Source organism: Salvelinus namaycush, chromosome 8 (assembly GCF_016432855.1).
Source record: "Salvelinus namaycush isolate Seneca chromosome 8, SaNama_1.0, whole genome shotgun sequence".
Classification (NCBI taxonomy): Eukaryota; Metazoa; Chordata; class Actinopteri; order Salmoniformes; family Salmonidae; genus Salvelinus; species Salvelinus namaycush.
Window position 1 is genome coordinate 38,090,988 of NC_052314.1, and position 25,029 is coordinate 38,116,016.

At 43.0% G+C, this 25,029-nt stretch overlaps 1 protein-coding gene across 4 annotated transcripts in view; it reads right to left on the minus strand.

Annotated features, from left to right (window-relative positions):
• Nucleotides 1-16,926: 16,926 nt before the first annotated feature.
• Nucleotides 16,927-25,029, minus strand: part of LOC120052655 (putative tyrosine-protein phosphatase auxilin) — a 62,347-nt gene continuing 54,244 nt past the window's right edge. For 3 of the 4 annotated variants that reach the window (XM_038999700.1, XM_038999697.1, XM_038999696.1), the window contains 7 exons: nt 23,173-23,328; nt 22,677-22,775; nt 22,294-22,431; nt 21,800-22,138; nt 21,423-21,571; nt 20,884-21,060; nt 16,927-18,159 (listed from right to left, as the gene is read on the minus strand). In XM_038999700.1, coding sequence (XP_038855628.1) covers nt 18,058-18,159; nt 20,884-21,060; nt 21,423-21,571; nt 21,800-22,138; nt 22,294-22,431; nt 22,677-22,775; nt 23,173-23,328 — 1,160 coding nt within the window. In that variant the 3' untranslated portion in view covers nt 16,927-18,057. The remainder of the gene's footprint in view (nt 18,160-20,883; nt 21,061-21,422; nt 21,572-21,799; nt 22,139-22,293; nt 22,432-22,676; nt 22,776-23,172; nt 23,329-25,029) is intronic. The other variant, XM_038999699.1, reaches the window with a different exon arrangement.

Sequence of the window (25,029 nt, forward strand, 5' to 3'; positions counted from 1 at the left end):
CCCAAACCATCAAGCTCCTTCAACCATCCTGAAGCATCAAGCTGCCTCAACCATCCTGAACCGTCACGCTTCTTCAATCATCCAGTCTGCCTCTCTATCCTACACCACCACCTCTGACGACTCCTATCAAGACTCTTCCAATCTACAACCACCTAACTGTCATCCAACATCATTGCAAGCTCAAGCTCAAGCTCATTCTGCATAATATAATTCTGCATTCATACCTTGTAACCTTCCCCGCATTAAGCTATCTCAAAAATGTTGAAGGTGTGGTCTATACCTAGTGAAGTAGTAGTAGTAGTAGTAGTAGTAGTAGGCATGTGTGTGTGTGTGTCTTTAGTCTCAACGTCAACAGTGAAGAGGCGACTCCGGGATGCTGGCCTTCTAGGCAGAGTTGCAAAGAAAAAGCCATATCTCAGACTGGCCAATAAAAGATTAAGATGGGCAAAAGAACACAGACACTGGACAGAGGAACTCTGCCTAGAAGGCCAGCATCCCGGAGTCGCCTCTTCACTGTTGACATTGAGACTGGTGTTTTGCGGGCACTATTTAATGAAGCTGCCAGTTGGGGACTTCTGAGGCATCTGTTTCTCAAACTAGACCCTCTAATGTACTTGTCCTCTTGCTCAGTTAATAGTAGTAGGCATAGTAGTAGTAGTGAAAATCACATTTTATTTTATTTACATGCTTCGTAAACAACAGGTGTTGGCTGACAATGAAATGTTTACTTACTGGCCCTTCTCAACAATTCAGAGAGAAAAAAATGTAAATAGAATCAAAAATAGTAGTAGTACTGCTAAAAGTCTTTCCATCCTGTGCATAGCTTGGAGATGAAGTGTCTGGTGCGCAAGACTACTCTAGCAAGGGCTTTACAACTTTCCCAATATTCTAACTAGTGCTCTAACCTGAATGAATGAATAAGTAGTTGAAACACATAACAGTAACAGTTGTTTATTACATTGGAGGGTTCAGGGAAGGCACTTTAATTATGGCATGGCTGAGATAAACACTGCTGTCTGACTCAGAGTAAGTAGCAGACAAGAAAAACAGCTCTCATACAAAAGCAATTTAACCAAAACATCTCCCGGAACTAAACAACTTAAAGCACGGAGGCTTAAAAGTCCTGTATTTAATTGCAATGCGTTTGTTCCCGATTACAATCCCGTAAGACTTTTTGGATATTGGTTTAAATTTACATTTCAAAAGAACACGACACCCTGTTTAGCCTAATCTTTCCTCTGAAGTATGAATACATAATGTACTCGAGCACAATGCAATACATGTAAGCCTATACATACAGTATGTCCTAAAATACTAGGCTAAATTACTGAGAATTTGGGGTGTTCCTGCATGTGGGCATTCCTGCATCTGCTGGAACCCCTCTTTATACTTCTATTTGTCCATTTTTAAGGTAGTACTCCGGTGCACAGGCGGGAGGCGGGGGCACTCATGGACAGTATGTGGCGGCAATGCACCATAACGTTGGACGCCAACCACTGATAAACCCAACAGAAAAAGAAGGACACTGTGCACTAGCCAGCTACAACTCCGGTACACAGCAGGCAGGAGTGACACCGGTAGCTAGCTTGCTAGGACACCGGTAGACAGCGTCCTTCAACCCTGCCTGTCGGGCACTGCTTTCCCGCAGTTCTGTTAACGATGGCGAGGGAAGGTGGGAGCGATGGATTCTGTGTGCTAGCTAACTAGGTAGGACTCCGGTAAACAGCAGGCAGGAGGTGGGGGTGACACCAGTAGCTAACGTAAACTCACGTAAACTCGTACATCGCCTTGGTCCGTACAATTGCCCTTATTTTAGCGCCCCAAAAACGTAATACTTCCAGATCAACTGTAATGTCAATACCATTGTAAAGCACAATTTCTCCCATTTCCAACAAAATCAATTACATGACCTAAACACTGCCCGTTTCTGCATAATTCAAGCAGGCAATGAGCGCCGTCGGGTCTTTTTTTTAAATGGCGGGTGGGGAAGCGAAACTAATGCATGATAGTGAGAAGGACAGATGTCGTATGGGAAAATTGCTTTTTTCACTTGATCTGTCCAACTTATCACCCTATCGCCTATAAAATTTAAATAAAACACTATAAAGAGTTTATATAATGCGTCATTACATACCTATTTGAAGATTTGTGTCGAATTTGAATCGGGTTTTTAGGGCGGTGCTAAAGTGATCTTAGAAGTAAACAGCGGCTTTGAGAATGATGATCGCATGCAATGATGCCGAAAAAAATGACTAGGTATCCCCCCTTACCCCCGTCACTGTCCATTTCTTGTTTTTAAACGATGAGAAAAGTGCTACACCTGGTGGAGAGAGATTGTAAGACAGAAATAGTTGCTTCATGCGTGCTGTACGTTACGACATGACACGTCAAGATGTAATGGAGGGTTAGTTTTTTCAACTTTTCTCCAATACTATAGAGCCATTACCATGTCGATCAACGCTTGAATAGAAACCTAGTTCACACCACCGATTTTGAAGTCAACACAGTCACTACAGTCCCATTAGTTTTCTTTGTAGCCTCGTTTGAATGTCGCGGGTACGCACATTTGTACGGAATGGGGTGAGTTTACGTTAGCTAGCTAGGACACCGATAGACAGTGGTCATTTCAGATTTTTTGTTTTGTTTTATAGTATGTGACATTTCAAAAATGGAGTATACTTTGTCCGGATGTCATACTCATTTCGGCTTTGACAACAGCCGATAATCAGATATGGGGATGTGCTACCGAAATTAACTGATAATGCTAAACAACGCACTCATGCGTGACAAATATGTTTTATAGTATGTGAATTTTCGAAAATTGAGTATGGTTTAAAGGGCCAGGAGGTTACTCATTTCGGTCTCTTCATCTAGTAGAATTCAATGCACACTTTCCACAATACATTGGAAGAGGTGGGCCCTAGTTCTCTTCAAGGAACCTAACAACAAAACTAGGCTACTTAATTGGGAAGATGCCGAATAGCGAAGCTTCTGCAGCGGTGTTCAAATGTAGGCTAAGTAGTTTTTGTTCTCCTTAAAATGATCACGAGTATTGCATCGGAGGCTACATCTTTGAACTTCCAAAGTGGATTTCTGTTTTCTCATTGAAAAGTGTTTATTGTTCTCATGGCCTTCGTCAGAACTATTCAACTAAATACTGAACCATCTTTTGATTTCTGAATGTGTCGGCACCAAGGACTCGGGATGTGTCTGCGTTTCCTGTGCAATTGCCTTTTGATTTTGAATATTTGAAAGGTTGTAATGTGTGAACTAGGCTAGTTGGTTTAATGTATATATGTTACAGCACTTTGGTTTCACTAATAAAGACAGTATGTATACAGTATCTCCGCATGTGTGGTTCCCACCATGAAGCATGGAGGAGGAAGTGTGATGATGTCAGGGTGCTTTGCTGGTGACACTGTCAGTGATTTATTTAGAATTCAAGGCACACTTAACCAGCATGGCTACCACAGCATTCTGCAGCGATATGCCATCCCATCTGGTTTCTTCTTAGTGGGACTATCATTTGTTTTTCAACAGGACAATGACCCAAAACACACCACCAGGCTGTGTAAGGGCTATTTGACCAAGAAGGAGAGTGATGGAGTGCTGCATCAGATGATCTGGCCTCCACAATTACCCAATCTCAACCCATTTGAGATGGTTTGGGATGAGTTGGACCACAGAGTGAAGGAAAAGTAGCCAACAAGTGCTCAGCATGTGTGGGAACTCCTTCAAGACTGTTGGAAAAGCATTCCAGGTGATGCTGGTTGGGAGAATGCCAAGAGTGTGCAAAGCTGTCATCAAGGCAAATGATTCCATACGTGTTATTTCATAGTTTTGATGTCTTCACTATTATTCTACAATGTAGAAAATCGTTTTTTTTTTTTATAAAAAATGTATTTAGTAGCTGTGTCCAAACTTTTGGCTGGTACTGTATATATATGTTTAAGAATGGACACGGTCGGCACTATTTCATAATGATCTATATTGAGCATTTGGCCGGCCCGGTTTTCTGACTGGCAGAGCTGAGGTGGTGCAAATTCACATTCACTCTGACTGTCAGTCACTCAGTCAAAACAGAAAAACGGAAAGGTGGTGCCGAAAAAGTTATAGACCAAAAAAGGGCTCTGAGGACGACGATGTAAAATGTGTGAAGTTAACCGACTTATTTACTAAAAGTTCTGGTTCTACTGGTCCAAGTGACAGATCAGCTGCTGTGGTGCCATTGATGTAGGAAGAAAACAAAGACACAGTCACATTTGTGGCCTGCTGGAGGTCATGCAGGGCTCTGGCAGTGCTCCTCCTGCTCAAAGGCGGAGGTAGCGGTCCTGCTGCTGGGTTGTTGCCCTCCTACGGCCTCCTTCACGTTTCCTGATGTACTGGCCTGTCTCCTGGTAGCGCCTCCATGCTCTGGACACTACGCTGACAGACACAGCAAACCTTCTTGCCACAGCTCGCATTGATGTGAAATCCTGGATGAGCTGCACTACCTGAGCCACTTGTGTGGGTTGTAGACTCCGTCTCATGCTACCACTAGAGTGAGAGCACCGCCAGCATTCAAAAGTGACCAAAACATCAGCCAGGAAGCATAGGAAAAGGAACTGCCAGAATTTCTCTCCCTCAGTTTTCTTCTGTTCAATTCAACATTCACTAGTTCATGTGGATGCGGATAGATTTCCAGCGTTGAGCTTTGTTTGACAGTGCCGCACGCGTATGAGTATCTTTCTCCCAAGAAGTGACGGGCCTTTCAGCGAATGAAATCAACAGGAGATAGGCGGGACTTTCCAGCCTTCAGTACAGTGGCTAGGTAATGTAATTCGACACCAGAGTTACCTGTTACTATAGCTCGTAAACTAGCTCACTGGGCTGAAGAGACGGATACAGAGGCAGTGTTCTAAAACCTTTCCCCGGTAGTGTATGTAATAGTAATTAACCCTTAGCATGGGGTTAGCATGGGGGGGGGGGGGGGGGTCATCTATTAGGCATTTATTCAGTATCTTTCATCTTTATCTAACAAATGTGTGTATTCATTCACAACTAGGATGTTTCTGCACAAGCAGTGTGGTGCCCTGGTCTTCTGGTATCAGTGCTGTGGGAAAGGATGCTAGGCTTAGCAGAGACAGCTCAGAGGTCAGTGCAGTTGGAGGTACAGTAGGAAGAAAACAGAGAAACACATGTAATGCCAGCTCCTTAATATGTTGGCTCTATATGTAATCGCGATGAACTCTTACTGTAGGAGTGACAGACAGTGACAACAGAGAAGAACAGGGAGAATCACAGACAGACAGAGAGAGACAGACTGCACAACAGGGAGGCAACAGAGGCACAGGTATAGTGGTGATTTGTATCTCCAGTGGTGCTTTTACATAAGCTGGTTAAAAAAGGAGGACTATGTTTCACAGGTCACTGGTACAGTAAAAGTTAATAAATGCGGTACTATAGTTGCCTATGTTGTGTCAGTAGCATTACTGCCTGTGTGTGTAACTATATTTGTTTGTCCCTGTCCTCCCCTGAGTGGACCAGATGCTTAGAAGAATCTAACCATAGAGCTCTTACACGAACACAAAACTCCACCCTAGAAACCCTGGTCTCGTAGAGTAGACGTAACATAATAAACTTAAATACGGGAAATACGAGAAACTCAAATAAGTATGATACAGTATGTTAAGTTTGGTATGGTTACTTAACCAATAAAACAAAAGGAGGATGGTTGGTCGGAGTATAACATGAACGTCTAGCGTCCAAAAGGTTGCGTGTTCAAATCTCATCATGGAAAATTTTAACATTTGAGCTAATTAGCAGCTTTGCAACTACTTACTACTTTTTAGCTACTTTGCAACTACTTAGCATGTTAGCTAACCTTTCCTCTAGTCCTAATCCTTTAACGTAACCCTAACCATAACCCTTAAACTACTTAGCATGTTAGCTAACCTTTCCCCTAGTCCTAACATTAACCCTTCAACCTAACTCCTAACCTTATCCCTTTAACCTTACTCCTAACCCTAACCTTAACCCCTAACCCCTAGCCCAGCTAATGTTAGACACCTAGCTAACATTAGCGTTAGACACCTAGCCACCTAGATAGCATTAGCCACAACAAATTGTAATTTGTAACATATCATACTGTAAATTCGTAAGATATTGTACGAATTGCAATTCGTAACATACTGTATCGTACGAATTGCTATTCGCAACATATCATCCAAAATGTAATTACGTAACATATCATCCACAAATGAATACATACCATACTTAATGTAACATAACATACTAAATGGAGCGTCTGGGATTTACGTACAGAGTAATATAAAATGCTATGAGACAAGGTAGCCCCGGCTCACCAAAGTGCTCTCCTGCTTCCAAACCCATGTGCATAATAAGAAATATTATTGACTGAATATGGACTTTAAATGAGTTTACTGTGTATGTGTCAAAAACCAAAGTTCTTTAGGATCCACAAACACAGGAAAGAGGCAGACAGTCAGTTTTACTGTTCTTTTATTGTTTATTTAACTTCTTTTTTTCCCAAGGCCGTTACAATGGATACATGTTTTTAATTTTAAAAACAGACAGGCCCGGGCACACTCGCACCACATACACACATACAGAGTCCATGGTTGAAAATGCATTTGTCATCCCGAGAGTGTAATCATGGTTTGTCCGGGTAGACGTCTGGAGAGAGGGGAGAAACCTTTGTCAGTAACGTAATCATACTGGAAACCGTAGGCTTCACTCACACACATCAGATCGTTCAGCTCTTCATCCCGAGCAGGATCGTTCCTTTTGGCTCTTCTAGAGCAGGGTCACATTCATCTGGTTCCCCTTCCCCAGACGCAGCGGTCGTGGTAGTGGTAGTGGTAGTGCTGGTGTTGGTGTTGGTGGTGGTGGTAGAGGTAGAGGTAGAGGTGGTGGTGGTGGTAGAGGTAGTGGTAGTGGTAGAGGTAGTGGTAGAGGTAGAGGTAGTGGTAGTGGTAGAGGTAGTGGTACTGTTGGTGGCTGAGCATGGCTGTTGCTGGCTTCAATCTCCTGAACATTGTCTGAGAGCTGCCTTTGTGCTGGGAAAGCTCATTAGCCCCAATGTTCCTCCGGTGAGGGGAGCGTGGCTCAGGTCCCTGATTAACACACTCATTCATTTACACAATGAAACAAACACTCAAAAGGAGGCTAACCAATTCATAATAAAGGAAGTCACTCAAATAAGGGAATGAGAAATAAACCAAAACACAGCACACAATAGGAATAAATACATATTTAAAGCACTTTAAGTAAATTAAGCAAACATGAGGGAATAAGGACTACATATAATCATAGGCAGATGTAACGGACAAACACCGAATGAAGTGTACCACTGCGGCCATGCATGACCATGCGTTGCGTTAATTATTAGTAGTTCATTGTAGCTCTATTGATTGTTATAAAGCATTAGTAGCAATTCATTTTTCCTTTTAAAGGATGAGGTTCTCCAGTTGAGCTATTGGAGGAGGAACCCAACGTCCAGGAAAGAGAACAATGCAGAGAAAACAACTAGCTCTCACAGTCTCACGTCAGCATCAGACGTTCATCCATGTTTCTCAAAAACACATTTCGAAGTTCTTGCAAATGTCACATTTCTACGTGTTTAAGGTTAACTTTAGGCATTAACTCCACATTTTTAAGGTTAGGGTTAAATTTAGGCATTAACTCCGAACTCTTAAGGTAAGGCATTAACTCCAAATGGTTAAGGTAAAGGTTAAGGTTTGGGATAGGCTTAAAACAAAAATGACTTTTTATCGTTGGATTCAAACTTGCAACCTTTGGAATTAGGCAGATGCTTACGCCCATCTAGCATCCCTGTCCACAATGCTCTAGCAAAACGAAAACCTACTTGGAGGTAACAGCGCTCACTGTTGTCCCTACTGGCCGGTTTCCACGTCATCTCCCGACGTCCTCAGACATGGATGGACGTTGAATGCTGACTTGTATCACGGGTGACCCGGCTGGAGAAAAATTAAGCACAAAGTCACTGATGTGACTCATAGCAAGCAGAGTGAAAGGACAGAGTGAAATTCAACCTTGGTCCAGCGATGCCGACCTTAGATGATCTATTGAAAATCCTGAGGCCACTGGAGAGCATGTTGACAGTCACTTTCTTCCCGCTCACTCTCTGTCTCTGATTGACACACACACTCACCCGTGTTTTCGGCACAAAATAATAATCAAAGCTTAACTCTTATAAACAGAGCCAACTGTGGAGGGGGGAAACTGAGGAAGAGTCTCAGACCTAATTTGACACCTGCCACTGGCAAGTGGGAGAACAGTAGGGAGGGTGGATCAGAGATTGAACCCCGTTCTCAGAGAAGCATATGTGACAGTCCAGGAGTGTTACCACTAGACTGCAGGCTCTACACCTGTCCCAATTATTTTGTGTGTGGATTCACTCTGAAATTGGTGATTTTATTTTTTGCTAAACGTTAATCAAACAACTTAAAGATTAGAAGGAAAGTACAGATTGTGGAAAAACAATATTTAAATCCAAAACCATCCATTGAGGTAACTCCAAATACCTGTGCCTGTTTAGCCTTGTTAGCTTGAGATGCACCCTCTCTCTCGCTCTCTTTGTCCCTCTCTCTCTCTCTCGCTCTTTCTTTCGCTCTCTCTATTTCTCTTGTTCTCTTCCCATCTATTTCTCTCTGTGTCTTTCTCTCTCTTGCTCTATCTCTCTCTCCCTCTCTCTCTTTTTCAGACACAAACACATTGCTACCTGTGGAGACAGTGAGTCAGATAGATTAGAATTTTGCATGATGGTCTACGTGGTCGGGACAAATACTCTGGGCAGCAGTTTTCATCCATCATTAGAGATCATTAGAGATTCCTCCTACAGAAGTGCGTCAGTCGTGGGGCCTTTGGGCTCAGGGCAGGGTGGGTGGGGGTGGGAGTCTTTGGGCTCAGGGTAGGGTGGGTGGGGGTGGGAGTCTTTGGGCTCAGGGCAGGGTGGGTGGGGGTGGGAGTCTTTGGGCTCAGGGCAGGGTGGGTGGGGGTGGGAGTCTTTGGGCCAGGGCAGGGTGGGTGGGGGTGGGAGTCTTTGGGCTCAGGGCAGGGTGGGTGGGGGTGGGAGTCTTTGGGCTCAGGGCAGGGTGGGTGGGGGTGGGAGTCTTTGGGCTCAGGGCAGGGTGGGTGGGGGTGGGAGTCTTTGGGCTCAGGGCAGGGTGGGTGGGGAGATGAAGAGTGAGACGCAGCTGCACCCACAGTGAAAGGTGAATCACAACGGAATTTTCTAAAGTGGTTTCCTTCCTTTACAATCATCTGCTTGAGGCGAAAACTATTTCCGGTAGCACTTTATATTAAGTTGCCCCTATTACTACAGTACATAACTACACAGTAATAACTGTAGTAACAACATAGTAGTTACCTAGGTATTACTATGTAAATACATGTAATAGGGTTGCGTGCTCAGGGGGTCCCAAACCCCAATTTTTTTTTATATATATTTTTTCGGGGGGCCTTGAAAAACTGTGCTATGCCACTAGTAGCAGTATCAGTTATTGCACAATTGGAACTGTATAAGTACACATCCACTTGCTGACGGTTATTCAACACGTGTAATTACTGATGCTATTACACTTTTTATTTTCCCACAATGTAACTTATATTTTGTAATTTCACGTTAGAAAGTCACATGTGAATTACCATGTGAATAACTCAAACCAAAATCTGACATTGTTACATGTAACTACAAGGTGCCACTACCATCGAATCTACATGTAATACCAGGGTTGATAAATAGTCTAAAACCTGGTAACAACAGTTGTAATAAAGCACACCCTGTCATTAAATACCGGTCATTTTCTATTTGTTTTTTTCTATGTTATGACCTGACTCAAAGGCAACACAGAATCAAGTGTGACGTAAGAACAATGTAGGTACATAGGATATACTTGTAATGATCATGTACCTATACAGGAGCAAGCAACTTAATGTAAAGTATAACCCAGTGGGGTATAACCTTTATAATTATTATGTTATTACAATGTAACAACCTAACAAGGAGGAATTGGGAGACAGGAGACTATTAGGTATAACCCTTTCAGTTACATTGTATTTACAATGTAACAATCTTTAACAACCAAATCTGTAATTACAATGTTGTTACAATGAATATACATGTCTATGCAATGTACTTGCCCAGGAACAAGCTACTTAATGTAAAGTGAAGTGACATTTTTAATTACTTTGTAGTTACAATGTAACAACTTTTACAGATAATAGGCTAACCATGGGAAATATAGAGACAGGAGAACATTTTACAGTTTGACTTTAAAAAATGTATATTTACAAAGATTCATATTCAAACCATTGAAATTCATTTCCCCATTTCAGACTCAAAGCAATAACTAGCTATTTGAGTCAGTAAAACGTAAATAGCATTTCTCCAGAATTCACTAATGTAGCAAGCTAGCTAGGCACTGGCACAATGCCAACACGTTTTCCAACTCGGTCAATAAACTTGACTAAATCGTCATTAAACTCATAAAACATTTATTCATCTTTTCACATTAAAAACCTTTAAAAACGTGACAAATTAAGAGACAGAAATAGCATGTGGGTTCCATTTTGGCTGCATAAGAGGTTGTATCGCATTAGTGGATACTCACTGCTGAGAAGTGACTTTTCATAGCAAGTTAGGAGAACTTACGCAGCAGGTTAGAGTAATTAATGTGGCAGGTTAGGAGAATTAGGTTACGGTTAGGAAACGGGTTAGATATAACTAAAATTGTAAAACTGTCCCAGATGCGACTCGAGCATAGTATATATCTATCTACAACTACGCCTGCCCTGAGAACATTCTTGTTTTCCACTAATGTAATGATGTGCCATTGTGCTGCGCCAGAGAGGAAGAGGCGAAGCAAGAGGTTGTAGGCCACCCAAAACCTTTACACAAAGAAAATACGGAGGTCACTGAGAGAGTGCCAAATTTGGTCAACAAAATATTGAATTGCTAATTTGCTACTTGGGGTTTATTTGATCGAGTAGAAGGTTTGTAATGGTTAGGTTGGCCACCTAATCATCCCCAGCTTCCAATTGGCTTATGCTCTAAAACAACATTGGAGGCAGCTTATGTTAGCAACATCTCTGGTGGACAATCCTGCATGCCAATTGCATGCTCCCTCAAAACTTGAGACATCTGTGGCATTGTGTTGTGTGACAAAACTGCACATTTTAGTGGCCTTTTATTGTCCCCAGCACAAGGTGCACCTGTGTAATGATCATGCTGTTTAGTCAACTTCTTGATATGCCACACCTGTCAGTTGGATGTATTGTCTTGACAATGTTGAAATGCTCACTAAGAGGGATGTAAACACATTTCTGCACAACATTCGAGAGAAATAAGCTTTTTGTGCGTATGGAAAATGTCTGGGATCTTTTACTTCAGCTCATGAAACATGGGACCAACACTTTACATGTTACGTTTATATTTTTGTTCAGTATGTATCAAATCTCTGTGGTGCAGCATTTAGTTGTGGATATTATTAATAGTCTACAATCAGCTACCATTACAGGTTCTCCCCTTAAAACAAGCTTACCTTTTTTGCTGTCAAAATATGTGAGTCTATGGCATTATTTAGGATGCTTAAAACAGATTATACTGCACTAAATAAAACAAATAGTTTGAACAACAATGTGTTTCACATAAAACGACTTTCAAGATGTTGTGATTTCGCCATGATTCCACCCCATTCCCTGTCATCTGTGAGCGTTCTCTACCTGCTGAGCTACCGTTCAGGTAATTTGACTGGAAAAAATCCTAACAATAATGTAAGTACAGCACAGTGTCCAGTAGAGGTCAGTGTCTGAAAGCAACTAGGAATCGAAGAAAGCACCGGAACATTGGTGAAAGCAGTGGAATCTCACATTTTGCGACACCACTGCGCTACAGTGGCGTATATTCATGGATGCCAAGAGAAGCCAAGAAAAAAGTAAAAAACAAAACAAATAATGTATCTTTTGTCTCTCTGTATTTCATAATTTTCCTTCCATTTGCAAGAGGCTGAATGTATCTCACTGGAGAAAGCATCCGAGCGAGCGAAACAGCGCCACTCTGTCTCTGTATGTGCAGCCCATCTATTTGATGCTGTCTGGTCAAAAAGAGTATGATATTGTTGCCACCCGTAGCATTGAATGCAAGGGAAGCCAGCGAGCATTTGGCCTCCCTTGATAAAAAAATTATACAATAATAGCCAATCTGTGTTGAGTAAGCTCAACTGTTAATGGTCCTGGCGCACCAAAATAAATCACATCACATCACATCACGCAAAACATGTCAAACCAAAATCAGGAGTGATGTCAGATATACTGTACTGTTTGCTGTGATATCAAACCTCTTTGGAGAGACCTGAAAATAGCTGTGCAGCGACGCTCCCCATCCAACCTGACAGAGCTTGGGAGTATCTGCAGAGAAGAATGGGAGAAAGTCCACAAATACAGGTGTGCCAAGCTTGTAGCATCATACCCAAGAAGACTGAATCCTTCATTAAAAAATATATACAGTACCAGTCAAATGTTTGGACACACCTACTCATTCAAGGGTTTTTCTTTATTTTTACTATTTTATATATTGTAGAATAATAGTGAAGACATCAACACTATGAAATAACACATATGGAATCATGTAGTAAACAAAAAAGCGTTAAACAAATCAAAATATATTCTATATTTGAGATTCTTCTAAGTAGCCACCCTTTGCCTTGATGACAGCTTTGCACACTCTTGGCATTCTCTCAACCAAGCTTCATGAGGTAGTCACATGGAATGCATTTCAATTAACAGGTGTGCCTTGTTAAAAGTTAATTTGTGGAATTTATTTCCTTAATGCGTTTGAGCCAATCAGTTGTGTTGTGACAAGGTAGAGTTGGTATACAGAAGATAGCCCTATTTGGTAAAAGACCAAGTCCATATTATGGCAAGAAGAGCTCAAATAAGCAAAGAGAAAAGGCAGTCCATCATTACTTTAAGACATAAAGGTCAGTCAATCTGGAAAATTTCAAGACCTTTGAAAGTTTCTTCAAGTGCAGTCACAAAAACCATAAAGCGCTATGATGAAACTGGCTCTCATGAGGACCGCCACAGGAAAGGAAGACCCAGAGTTACCTCTGCTGCAGAGGATAAGTTCATTAGTTACCAGCCTCAGAAATCAGCAATTAACTGCATCTCATATTGCAGCCCAAAGAAATGCTTCACAGAGTTCAAGGAACAGACACATCTTAACATCAACTGTTCAGAGGAGACTGCGTGAATCAGGCCTTCATGGTCGAATTGCTGCAAAGAATCCACTACTAAAGGACACCAATAATAAGAAGAGACTTGCTTGGGCCAAGAAACATGAGCAATGGACATTAGATCAGTGAAAATCTGTCCTTTGGTCTGATGAGTCCAAATGTGATATTTTGGGTTCCAAGCGTCGTGTCTTTGTGAGACGCGGAGTAGGTGAACGGATGATCTCTGCATGTATGGTTCCCACCGTGAAGCATGGAGGAGGTGTGATGTTGTGGGGGTGCTTTGCTGGTGACACTGTCTGTGATATATTTAGAATTCAAGGCACACTTAACCAGCATGGCTACCACAGCATTCTGCAGCGATACACCATCCCATCTGGTTTGCGTTGTCATCAAGGCAAAGGGTGGCTACTTTGAAGAATCTAAACTCTAAAATAACACTTTTTTTGGTTACTACATGATTCCATGTGTTATTTCATAGTTTTGATGTCTTCATTACTATTCTACAATGTAGAAAATAGTCCAAACAAAGAAAACCTTTGAATGAGTAGGTGTGTCCAAACTTTTGACTGGTACTGTATGTAAATGTCATATTTCAGTTTTTCGTTTTTTAATAAACGTGCAAAAATGTCTAAAAACCTGTTTTTGCTTCGTCATTATGGGGTATTGTGTGTAGATTGACGCAGATTTTTTTTTTAAGTCCATTTTAGAATAATGCTGTAACAAAATGTGGAAAAATTCAAGGGGTCTGATTACTTCGAAATGCACTGTATATTTGCTGTTTGCTTATTTCACTCACCTCGACATCGTCGCTTTCTAAGTGCAAGTACGTGTTCGAATCCGTATCACCAACCAGCATAGACACAGCCTCTTCCACAGTGAAAAGTGGTGGCCACTTTGGCGCCGTCATTTTGAGCAATTAAGTGATTTTTTCCCCCTGTTAAAAATCAAATGACAGCGAATACGACAACAGGTTGTTTGCAAGATAATTTTGCAACATTGACAAAGATATTATTGTTAGAAAAACAAGGCCACTATAGTAACTTCAAGAAAGTCAGCTGTAACCGCTATGGGTTCTAAAGAGTTATTAATATTGTTTTTTATTTCCGATTTTTCAGGTGTTGCAGCACCCTCAGCACCCCTACTTCCTGATGCTATGCTTACTAGTTAGTATGTTTTACTAATAATTCTTGCTTTAAGTCTGAAATGGGTCATTTAATTAGAATGGTTTGAACATTCATCTTTGTCAAATCCATTAAAGAAAAGTCTAACTTATCTCCTTATTTCTGCTGGTTAGCAACGGTTGTTACATTGTAACTACAAAGTAATGAAAACGGTCACTTCACTTTACATTAAGTTGCTTGCTCCTGGGTAAGGACATTGTAAATACATGTCTCCTGGTTAGCCTGTTTTACATTTTACATTTACATACATTTAAGTCATTTAGCAGACGCTCTTATCCAGAGCGACTTACAAATTGGAAAGTTCATACATATTCATCCTGGTCCCCCCGTGGGAATTGAACCCTGGTCCCCCCGTGGGAATTGAACCCACAACCCTGGCGTTGCAAGCACCATGCTCTACCAACTGAGCCACATGGGACCTTTGTTGTCTGCAAAGGTTGCTCAATTGTATCTTCATAGTGATTATAAATGTTATACCCAACTGGGTTTCACTTTACATTAAGTTGCTTTCTCCTGGGTAGGTACATGATAATTGTAAGTATATCCTATGTAAATGCATTGTTCTTACGTTACACTTGATTCGGTATAGCCTTTGAGCCAGGTCATAACATAGAACTTAACTACTCGAAAATGACTGATAGTTAATGACAGGTGTGTCTTGTTACAGTTGTTGTTTCTAGGTCCTAGACTATTTATCATCCCTGGTATTACCTGTAGATTTGATGGTAGTGGCACCCTGTAGTTATATAACAATGTCACTTTTTGGTCTGAGTCGTTAACATGATAATTCACATGTGACTTTCAAACTTGTGATTACAAATTATTAGCTACATACTGGAACAAGAAAATGTGTACTAACATCAGCAATTGCACATGTGGAATAACCTTCAGCAAGTGGATGTGTAATTATACATTCCTTTTCCCAATTATGTAATATCTGATAGCGCTAAACCCAATTACCATGCAATTACATAGTAATACCTATGTAACTACTATGTTGTTACTACAGTTATTACTGTGTAGTTACATAGTAATAGGGGAAACGTAATGTAAAGCGTTACCCTATTTCCTTTGGGACAGTGATGAGGACGGGTCTGGATTTGGTTGACAGCACACAGAAATCTTACCTATCCATTCAGAGAGACATGACAGGAGGTACAGTAGGAACATAAAATGCAATGTGCCTGAGCCCATAGCAGCTCAATACCATACATTTCTAGCATCCTCAACATAAACATGTATTCACGTCATTGATCAGTCATAAGGCAGGACAAGCAGAGGGCGGATACTCTAAATTGGCCTACCACTGTCCTCTAGTGGTCAACATGAATTACTCAAATGTGGTTCCAGATGTGATTACTGTAATAATCTACTGAAATCTTAAAAGTACATTTTCACAAATATAATTAAGATGGATATATCAATATATGTATAATGCATGCATAATAACAGTCCTGACAAAGATTGAGCCTCACAAAAGTCCTTGAAAGGGGCCGTGAACACTGTAGCTGCAGAATACATTTGTCGGAAAATAATGAAAACAGACACATTTTATTTGTTTGTTGTTTCTCACTCCATGTTCTACTTCTCTATTTACTTGTGCATTGCACTTCATCACTTCATCACCATGTACATCCTGTGAGGGTAAACAGAACCCACAAAGAGAAACACAGAAACAGAAGTGAACACTTTTAGTAGTAATGCTTTTACAGCAGACAAGCAAACACGTACAGTAGTTGTATCCAAATCGTATCACATCCTCATGTACATACGGCAGGTTTCAACAACACACATCCACTATATATAGAGGTTAGCGTTTTAGCATTGCCTTAAGATTGCAGGTAGACAGAGGTTTCAATCAGCGAGGGAGCGTATAGGGCTTATCTCACAAACACACACACAACCTCGGTGTACATACATACTACACAGCCACAACTCCTGCCATTGGTATAGTCACCAGAAAACGTATCGGAGCCTACAGCGGACAGACAGTCTCTTTAGTTCTGCACTGCTCAGTGGTCAGTCAGTGCACACGCTAGTCCACAACCCAGGCGGTGCCATTTCACAAAGGATGGAAACCAGTAGACTTGACAATGTCAGTATGCAAGCGGAGAAAAAAAAACAAGTGAGTGGTTGTATCAGATGAAATAGATGTGCGGTGTCTCTCTTGTTCTCGTTTAGCTAAAATGGTCCACACAGACAGAGAGGACAAGCCTTGCTGAAACATTGTTTTCAGTATGTTAAGACGTAGCTGTACATGTCAGGTATTGTATGTTTTCATGAAATCCTTTCGGAGTGCTGATACACAGATGAGGGATAGATGGCTCCATGTTAGGGTCTGGATAGTAGTCTAACAAAACGCCAGTATCAAAGGCATGTATTATGAAGTGATGTGCCACCATATGCAGTAAGATACAGTCCAAGTCCTTCAATAAGTGGTCCCAGTCAGTGCATGCAGAAAACATATGCTTCAAACAAACAGGGGGGGGGGGGGGGGGGGGGGGGACCTCTTACTAAAGCAGATGCACATGTACATAAAATTGCTTAATGGGTTATTTGTCATACATCAGATACCATATTCAGACACCCATCTGCAAAACGGCATCAGCGACGTGTGCCCTTCGGTTAAAACGTCATATCGCTCGTGATTCAATAGCAGAGGCTTCCGAGAGAGACAGCAGAGGGATAGGAGAGGACCCTACTGTATTTTACTAAACATTCTCCAAAATAAAACACCAGTTCTTCTTTGCGAGGGATCAAAATAGAAATAAGCCTCACAGTATGACACAAACATCCGATAGTACAAGTAAATAAGTTAACATCATTAAAAGTAAATACACTACTAATGGTGTTGATAAGCCTGATAAAACACTAGCAGCAGCAGGTTGGTTCTTAGATAAGTACAGTAGTGTGATATGGAATTATTGTATGATATATTTTACATCCTGGTTCCTACGAGACTGTAGACACCGGACAGTGACTGTAGAGATGAGAATGAGTACCTTTCGAGTGACTATAGGCTGCAAACGAGTCACCAGACTAACCTAAAGACGTACTGCACCTTTCTAAGACGGGAGGATAAGTAAACACAAGAACCAGCCAGTTGTGCTTTTTTGAAACACCGAGTCTCTTTTGTTGTTATTTGACAGTAAAACATTGTTAACATCTTCCTTGGCGATTATAGTTCATACAGTCATATCCTGGCTGTTACACAGCACCTGTGACTAACCACACTGTGACTACAGGTATGTCATTATCACCCGTGTCCGGTGTATTAGGTGGACAGTATCACTATTTGGTGATGTGTCTCCATAGACAGCTGGATGACTCTGCGTTGCTTGGTTCAGGACTAGGACACGTAGGACAGCATTGAACAGTTCTTGTTGGACAGTGCTGCCACCAGATACATAAGATAGGTGGGTAGGCAGATCTTTTTCTGACACGGTTATTACACTGTTAGTCTGGCTACTGAAGTCTCTATGGAGTCCACGGGACAGTAAAGAGAAGAGAAGGAGGCGGGAGTCACACATCTGGTGGGAGCTTGATTACTGTTCACGGAGGGGTCAGGGGTGGGTGGGCAGGAACTCAGTCTCGCTTTCTCTCTCTCGTTTTCTATCAGCTCAGTAGAGTGCTTTTTGTCCTTGGCTGTCAAATTCTGACCAGGCGTCATTCAGCTCCATGAAAATCATCTTGGCATATTGTTCATAGGGCTGTCCCGTGGCCTGGGAGAGGGGAAGATGGGGGAAAAAAACATCAATCAGTAGGCAAGGTTCCTATTGACCCAGGTTTATCCGCCAAAAGCAATGTCACCAAAAAATGTATTGCGATGTGTAATGGAAAACGGCAGCTATAGAAGAAATGTTCTAAAGATTGAAAAAAAAATTGGATCCGTTCAACAGGGGTGGATTTCTTTTGTCAACCTTTCTTTGTTGCAACAAATGGTGATGGAAATGTTGACTGAATATTTTTCAAATAAACGATGATTGCCGAATCATTTGGAAGGTACTGATATCATCACGTAACCATAGTATAAAGCTCCACTCCACATTTCATTCGAAATGCCTACTGCTTACTAAAGCAATAAATAGAATGCAATGAAGTATAATTTTGGTGCGCTTTTGACAACTGTGTTTTTCCGCTAATTGCATTATGGAACGAACATTCGCGCGTAGCCTACCGCCTTGTGTGCATTGCTGAGCTTATAATGTGAAGAAATAATAAACTCAGCAAAAAAAGAAACGTCCCCTTTTCAGGGCCCTGTCTTTCAAAGATAATTCGTAAAAATCCAAATAACATCACAGATCTTCAATGTAAAGGGTTTAAACACTGTTTACAATGCTTGTTCAAGTGGCGGCAGGTAGCCTAATGGTTAGAGCATTGGGCAAGTAAACAAAAAGTTTGCTAGATCGAATCCCCGAGCTGACAAGGTAAAAATCTGTCGTTCTGCCCCTGAACAAGGCAGTTAACCCACTGTTCCTAGGCCGTCATTGTAAATAAGAATTTGTTCTTAACTGACTTTCCTTGTTAAATAAAATTAACCATAAAGAATTAATGAAAATGCACCTGTGGAATGGTCGTTAAGACACTAACAGCTTACAGATGTTAGGCAATTAAGGTCACAATTATGAAAACTTAGGACACTAAAGAGGCCGTTCTACTGACTGAAAAACACCAAAAGAAAGATGCCCAGGGTCCCTGTGAATGTGCCTGAGGCATGAGGACTGCAGATGTGGCCAGGGCAATAAATTGCAATGTCCGTACTGTGAGATGCCTAAGACAGCGCTACAGGGAGACAGGACGGACAGCTGACCGTCCTCGCAGTGGCAGACCACGTGTAACACCTGCACAGGATCGGTACATCTGAACATCACACCTGTGGGACAGGTACAGGATGACAACAACAACTGCCCGAGTTACACCAGGGAATGCACAATCCCTCCATCAGTGCTCAGACTGTCCGCAATAGGCTGAGAGAGGCTGGACAGAGGGCTTGTAGACCTGTTGTAAGGCAGGTCCTCACCAGACATCACCGGCAACAACGTCGCCTATGGGCACAAACCCACCGTCGCTGGACCAGACAGGACAGGCAAAAAGTGCTCTTCACTGACGAGTTGGGGTTTTGTCTCACCAGGGGTGATGGTCGGATTCGCGTTTATCATCGAAGGAATGAGCGTTACACCGAGGCTTGTACTCCGGAGCGGGATCGAGGTGGAGGGTCCCTGTAACGCACAGCATCATCGGACTGAGCTTGTTGTCATTGCAGGCAATCTCAACGCTGTGCGTTACAGGGAAGACATCCTCATGTGGTACCCTTCCTGCAGACTCATCCTGACATGACCCTCCAGCATGACAATGCCACCAGCCATACTGCTCGTTCTGTGCGTGATTTCCTGCAAGACAGGAATGTCAGGGTTCTGCCATGGCCAGCGAAGAGCCCGGGTCTCAATCCCATTGAGCACATCTGGGACCTGTTGGATCGGAGGGTGAGGGCTAGGGCCATTCCCCCCAGAAATGTCCGGGAAACTTGCAGGTGCCTTGGTGGAAAAGTGGGGTAACATCTCACAGCAAGAACTGGCAAATCTGGTGCAGTCCATGAGGAGAAGATGCACTGCAGTACTTAATGCAGCTGGTGGCCACACCAGATACTGACTGTTACTTTTGACCCCCCCTTTGTTCAGGGACACATTATTCCATTTCTGTTAGTCACATGTCTTTGGAACTTGTTCATTTTATGTCTCAGTTGTTGAATCTTGTTATGTTCATACAATTTTTACACATGTTAAATTTGCTGAAAATAAATGCAGTTGACAGTGAGAGGACATTTCTTTTTTTGCTCAGTTTAGTTTATCAACATTTTAAGCTAAAGGTTCTGATCTGTTGCATCAGCCTCATAGCTTTAAACACATTTATTTTATTTTATGATCTATAGTCCCACAACTGTCCCAGAGTTTGTTTGGAATGGGCTATTTCTTTCTCGACAAGTTGACCAATGGAATAGGTCAACTTTTCTACTATGGGGAATAGCAGAAAGCCCAAACAGCAGAGGCTAGTGTTTTTGCTATTCGTTACTTGTCTAGTTGGCTGAGAAAAAAGTAAATGTGGCCAGTTATTCTAACATCTTCAAGGTGCGTATCGGAATTCGGTAAGAAGATCTCCCAAAGTTGCATGTTCTGTTAAGATGAATTACCATAATCTAAATGTGATTTCTATCATTCTGAGCACTGTGGGTGGACGCCCCAATGCATATGGGTCTGGTCAATTTCTCAAATGTCCAGTAAATTAAAATGTTGCCGGTCAAATGTCCGGAGCCACATTTTCCTAACGGAAACCCTGATGTGTGTGCGTGTGGGTGTGAGAGTGGAAACTTGTAAATGCATGCGTGTGTGCTTGCTTGCGTACGTATGTGTTACACTGTGTGTAATGTAAACCTCTCCCTTCCATCTCACCTTGTCTGGATGGACCACCAGCACGGCTTTGCGGTAAACCTTCTTGACCTGCTCTGGGGTCACCAGGTCAGCCATGCCTACAGGCTTCCAGCGGGTCTCCCCCTCCCAGAGCACTGTGTGCATGGTGGACAGCAAGGCCCGGATGTTACGCTCCTTGCCCTCGATCCAATCCAGAATCTGGGGGTAGAGAGGGGAGAGCCAGGGTCAGATAAACAGGAGTCCCACCAACACAACAAAGATCTCACAAGCCTTCTTCCAAATCTTCAGCTGTTTTTTCTCTGGCTGTCTAAAGAGGCTCTAATAATATATGCCATTTAGCAGACATTTTTATGTTAATCAGCTTACAGTGATGCGTGCATACATTTTACATGTGGGTGGTCCTGGGAATCAAACCCACTATCCTGGCATTGTAAGCGCCATGCTCTACCAACTGAGCTACAGAGGGCCAACAGTTGACTCCCTTCCCCCCTGTAGTCCTACTGTATCTTCACAGAATTCTCCAACTCTTGGTCCAAGGCTAGTGATTGGCCACTGACTACCTTGAGTTTCTCGGGGTCCATCTCTTTAGCCATCTCCTCCTTCCTCATCTCTGCTATTGTCCTGGGACCTTCCTTCTTTTTGGCTCCAGCAAAGCCTTGGCCAGACAGCAGGTCATCGAAGTTAGCCGTTGCAACTTTGGGCTTGGTACCTGGGAGGGAGAACGTAACATCTTCTCTCATCCCGCTGACAAAACAGTATATGTGCAGTCTTATGATGAATGACTACCAGCACAAATCACATGCGTACAGGTCCGTTTCAGGTGGCACATTTGTCCATTAATCAAGAGCAACACGTGTTATTTTGGGGGAAAAACAACCCAACAGTCTATCCATCCCAGTATGATTACAACCAGCCTCCCAGTCTCCCACTGACTCACCCATGTTGGGCTGTGGTTTCCCGGCTGCATTGGGAGCAGCCCCTCCTCCCATGGCAGAGAAGCTGATGTTGTAGTTGGGTCTGTTGGAGGGGGAGGTGTGCGGCATGGAGTGGCTGGGGCTGGGTTTGGCCTGGGAGGGCGGGCCACCCTGACCCTGGGGTTGGGGCTGCCACCCTGCCTGCCCTCCACCACCGGGCTGCCAGGAGGGGAAGCCTGTGTTAGCCTGCCAGCCCCCACCGTGCTGGGGCGAGGGAGGAGGCCGTGAGGGGGAGCCCGTGGGTGGGAAGGCAGGGGTGGTGCCTGTAGGGGTGGTAGGCTTACTGGAGAAGCCAGAGCCTCCTATAAACCGAGGTATAAGGAGGAAAGTTCAACACAGAGAATGAAGTTATCTATCTATAACATAACTGTCATAACACAACCAGCATAACATAACGTAACATGACATGACATATTTTAAAGCATCTGTTAGTACAGTATTGAAAGCCTTCACTGACCTCCCAGACTGCCCCCCAGGTTTCCAATATCAGCGAAGGGGTCCAGGGTCTTGGGTTTGGCCTGGTGTGTGGGGGTGCTGTGGACTGACCCGGTAGGACTGGTACTGGCTGACTTACTGCCCATACTGAACCCCCCTCCTAACACAGAATTCACAACAACACAGTTGAAATACTGTACAGTACAGTAGGCACTGCCGTTATATGAATGTGATTCTCATGAGCACCAGTAGAGGGCACTATTAACACATGCTTGCTTGCTTATGGTGAAACAATATGCTGGATGATAGATAGCATGCCATAGCTCTCTGTTGTTCGTGGCAGATGGTAGTTCCTATGTTCTCAGACCAGTGCCTCTGCAGATGTTGCACATCAGTAGAGTTTACCTGGAGCTGCAGACTTGTTCCAGTCCCATCCTCCCATGGCGTTGGGAGGCTGCTGAATGGTGACCACAGGGGTGGTGGGCGGGACTGGGGAGCTCCGTCCTATCAGAGCACAGAAACATCAGTGACAGACACGCCTAACAGACAATCGGAGGAAGGAGACGAGGTCATGCTACCATCACACACAGACATATAACCATACCACAAATCATAACCACATTATTACCATTGCCGTTAGGCTACCCAACTAAGAGTGGAACCATACCAATACCAATAGCAATAACTGTAACCATACAAGATCCATTCCATTCACATCTCCCTCAAAACCTGCAGCTTAAATTCCCATTGATCATCACACATTATGTGCATGCATATGCAGTACATAACCCAACACAAAAGTTTGGCTAAAGCAACAGAGTACCAGTGTAAAGAAGTGGATAGTGAGAAACGTTAGTGGATAGATAGTGCCTCTACAGATGCAGTGTAGTCATGCCATCACCCTTGCCAGTGTTCTGCATAGTGGGGGACGGAGAGCGAGCTGCATGCAGGAGGGGGGCAGGCAGCCCCCGGTTACCAAGGTTACCTGCTGGACCCCGGAAGGAACCCATCAGCTCCTGGGGCTTGGGCATCGGACCCGCCCCAAATGGGTCGAACGCTGGGTGGGCAGAGAGAAAAGCATAAACCATTACTTTACTATTCAATTCAATTCAATACATTTTATTTATCTTGGACAGTCACTTATTTCTGGCAGGCATAGGATACAGATAGATACACATACTATGTACACATCTGCAAGAAAATAAAATAAAGAACAGACAAATAAACCTGAATTCACTGCGTGGTCACCCACGACTCCAACACCATCATTAAGTTTGCCGACGGCACAGCGGTGGTAGGCCTGATCACTGACAACGATGAGACAGCCTATAGGGAGGAGGTCAGACAACAACCTCTCCCTCAATGTGAGCAAGACAAAAGAGCTGAGTGTGGACCACAGGAAAAGGAGGGCCGAGCATAACCCCATTCACATTGACAGGGCTTTAGTGGAATGGGTCGAGAGCTTCAAGTTCCTTGGTGTCCACATCACCAACGAACTATTATGGTCCAAACACAAGACAGTCGTGAAGAGGGCACGACAACGCCTATTCCCCCTCAGGAGACTGAACAGATTTGGCATGGGTCCTCAGATCCTCAAAAGGTTCTACAGCTGCACCATCGAGAGCATCCTGACTGGTTGCAACACCACTTAGTATGGCAACTGCTCGGCATCCGACCGTAAGGTGCTACAGAGGTTAGTGCGTACGGCCCAGTACATCACTGCGGCCAAGCTTCCTGCCATCCAGGACCTCTATACCAGGCGGTGTCAGAGGAAGGCCCTAAAAATTGTCAAAGACGTCAGCCACCCTAGTCATAGACTATCTCTGCTACCACACAGCAAGTGGTACCGGAGCACCAAGTCTAGGTCCAAAAAGCTCCTTAACAGCATCTACCCGCAAGCCATAAAACTGCTAAGCAGTTAATCAAATGTCTACACAGACTTTTGCACTGCTGCTACTTGCTATTTACCTATGCATAGTCACTTTACCCCTAACTACAGTACATGTACACATTACCTCAACTAACCTGTACCGGTACCCCCTGTATATAGCCTCGTTATTATTATTTTGTTGTGTTACTTTTTTTCTTACTTTATTTTATATTCATTATTTTCTTAATACATTTTTTTATTTATTCTGCATTGTTGGTTAAAGGCCTGTAAGTAAGCATTTCATGGTAAGGTCTACACCCGTTTTATTCGGCGCAGGTGACAAGTACAATTTGATTTTAATTGAGTTGATCAGCAACTATGTACAGTTGAAGTCGGAAGTTTACATACACCTTAGCCAAATACATTTCAACTCAGTTCCACAATTGCTGAATTCCTAGTAAAAATGCCCTGTCTTAGGTCAGTTAGGATCACCACTTTATTTTAAGAATGTGAAATGTCAGAATAATAGTAGAGAGAATGATTTATTAGCCTTCCACAACCTTCCCACAATAAGTTGGGTGAATTTTGGCCCATTCCTCCTGACAGAGCTGGTGTAACTGAGTCAGGTTTGTAGGCATCTTTGCTCGCACACGCCTTTTCAGTTCTGTCCACAAATTTTCTGTAGGATTGAGGTCAGGGCTTTGTGATGGCCACTCCAATAACTTGACTTTGTTGTCCTTAAGCCATTTTGCCACAACTTTGGAAGTATGCTTGGGGTCATTGTCCATTTGGAAGACCCATTTGCGACCAAGCTTCAACTTCCTGACTGATGTCTTGAGAAGTTGCTTCAATATATCCACATCATTTTCCTCCCTCATGATGCCATCT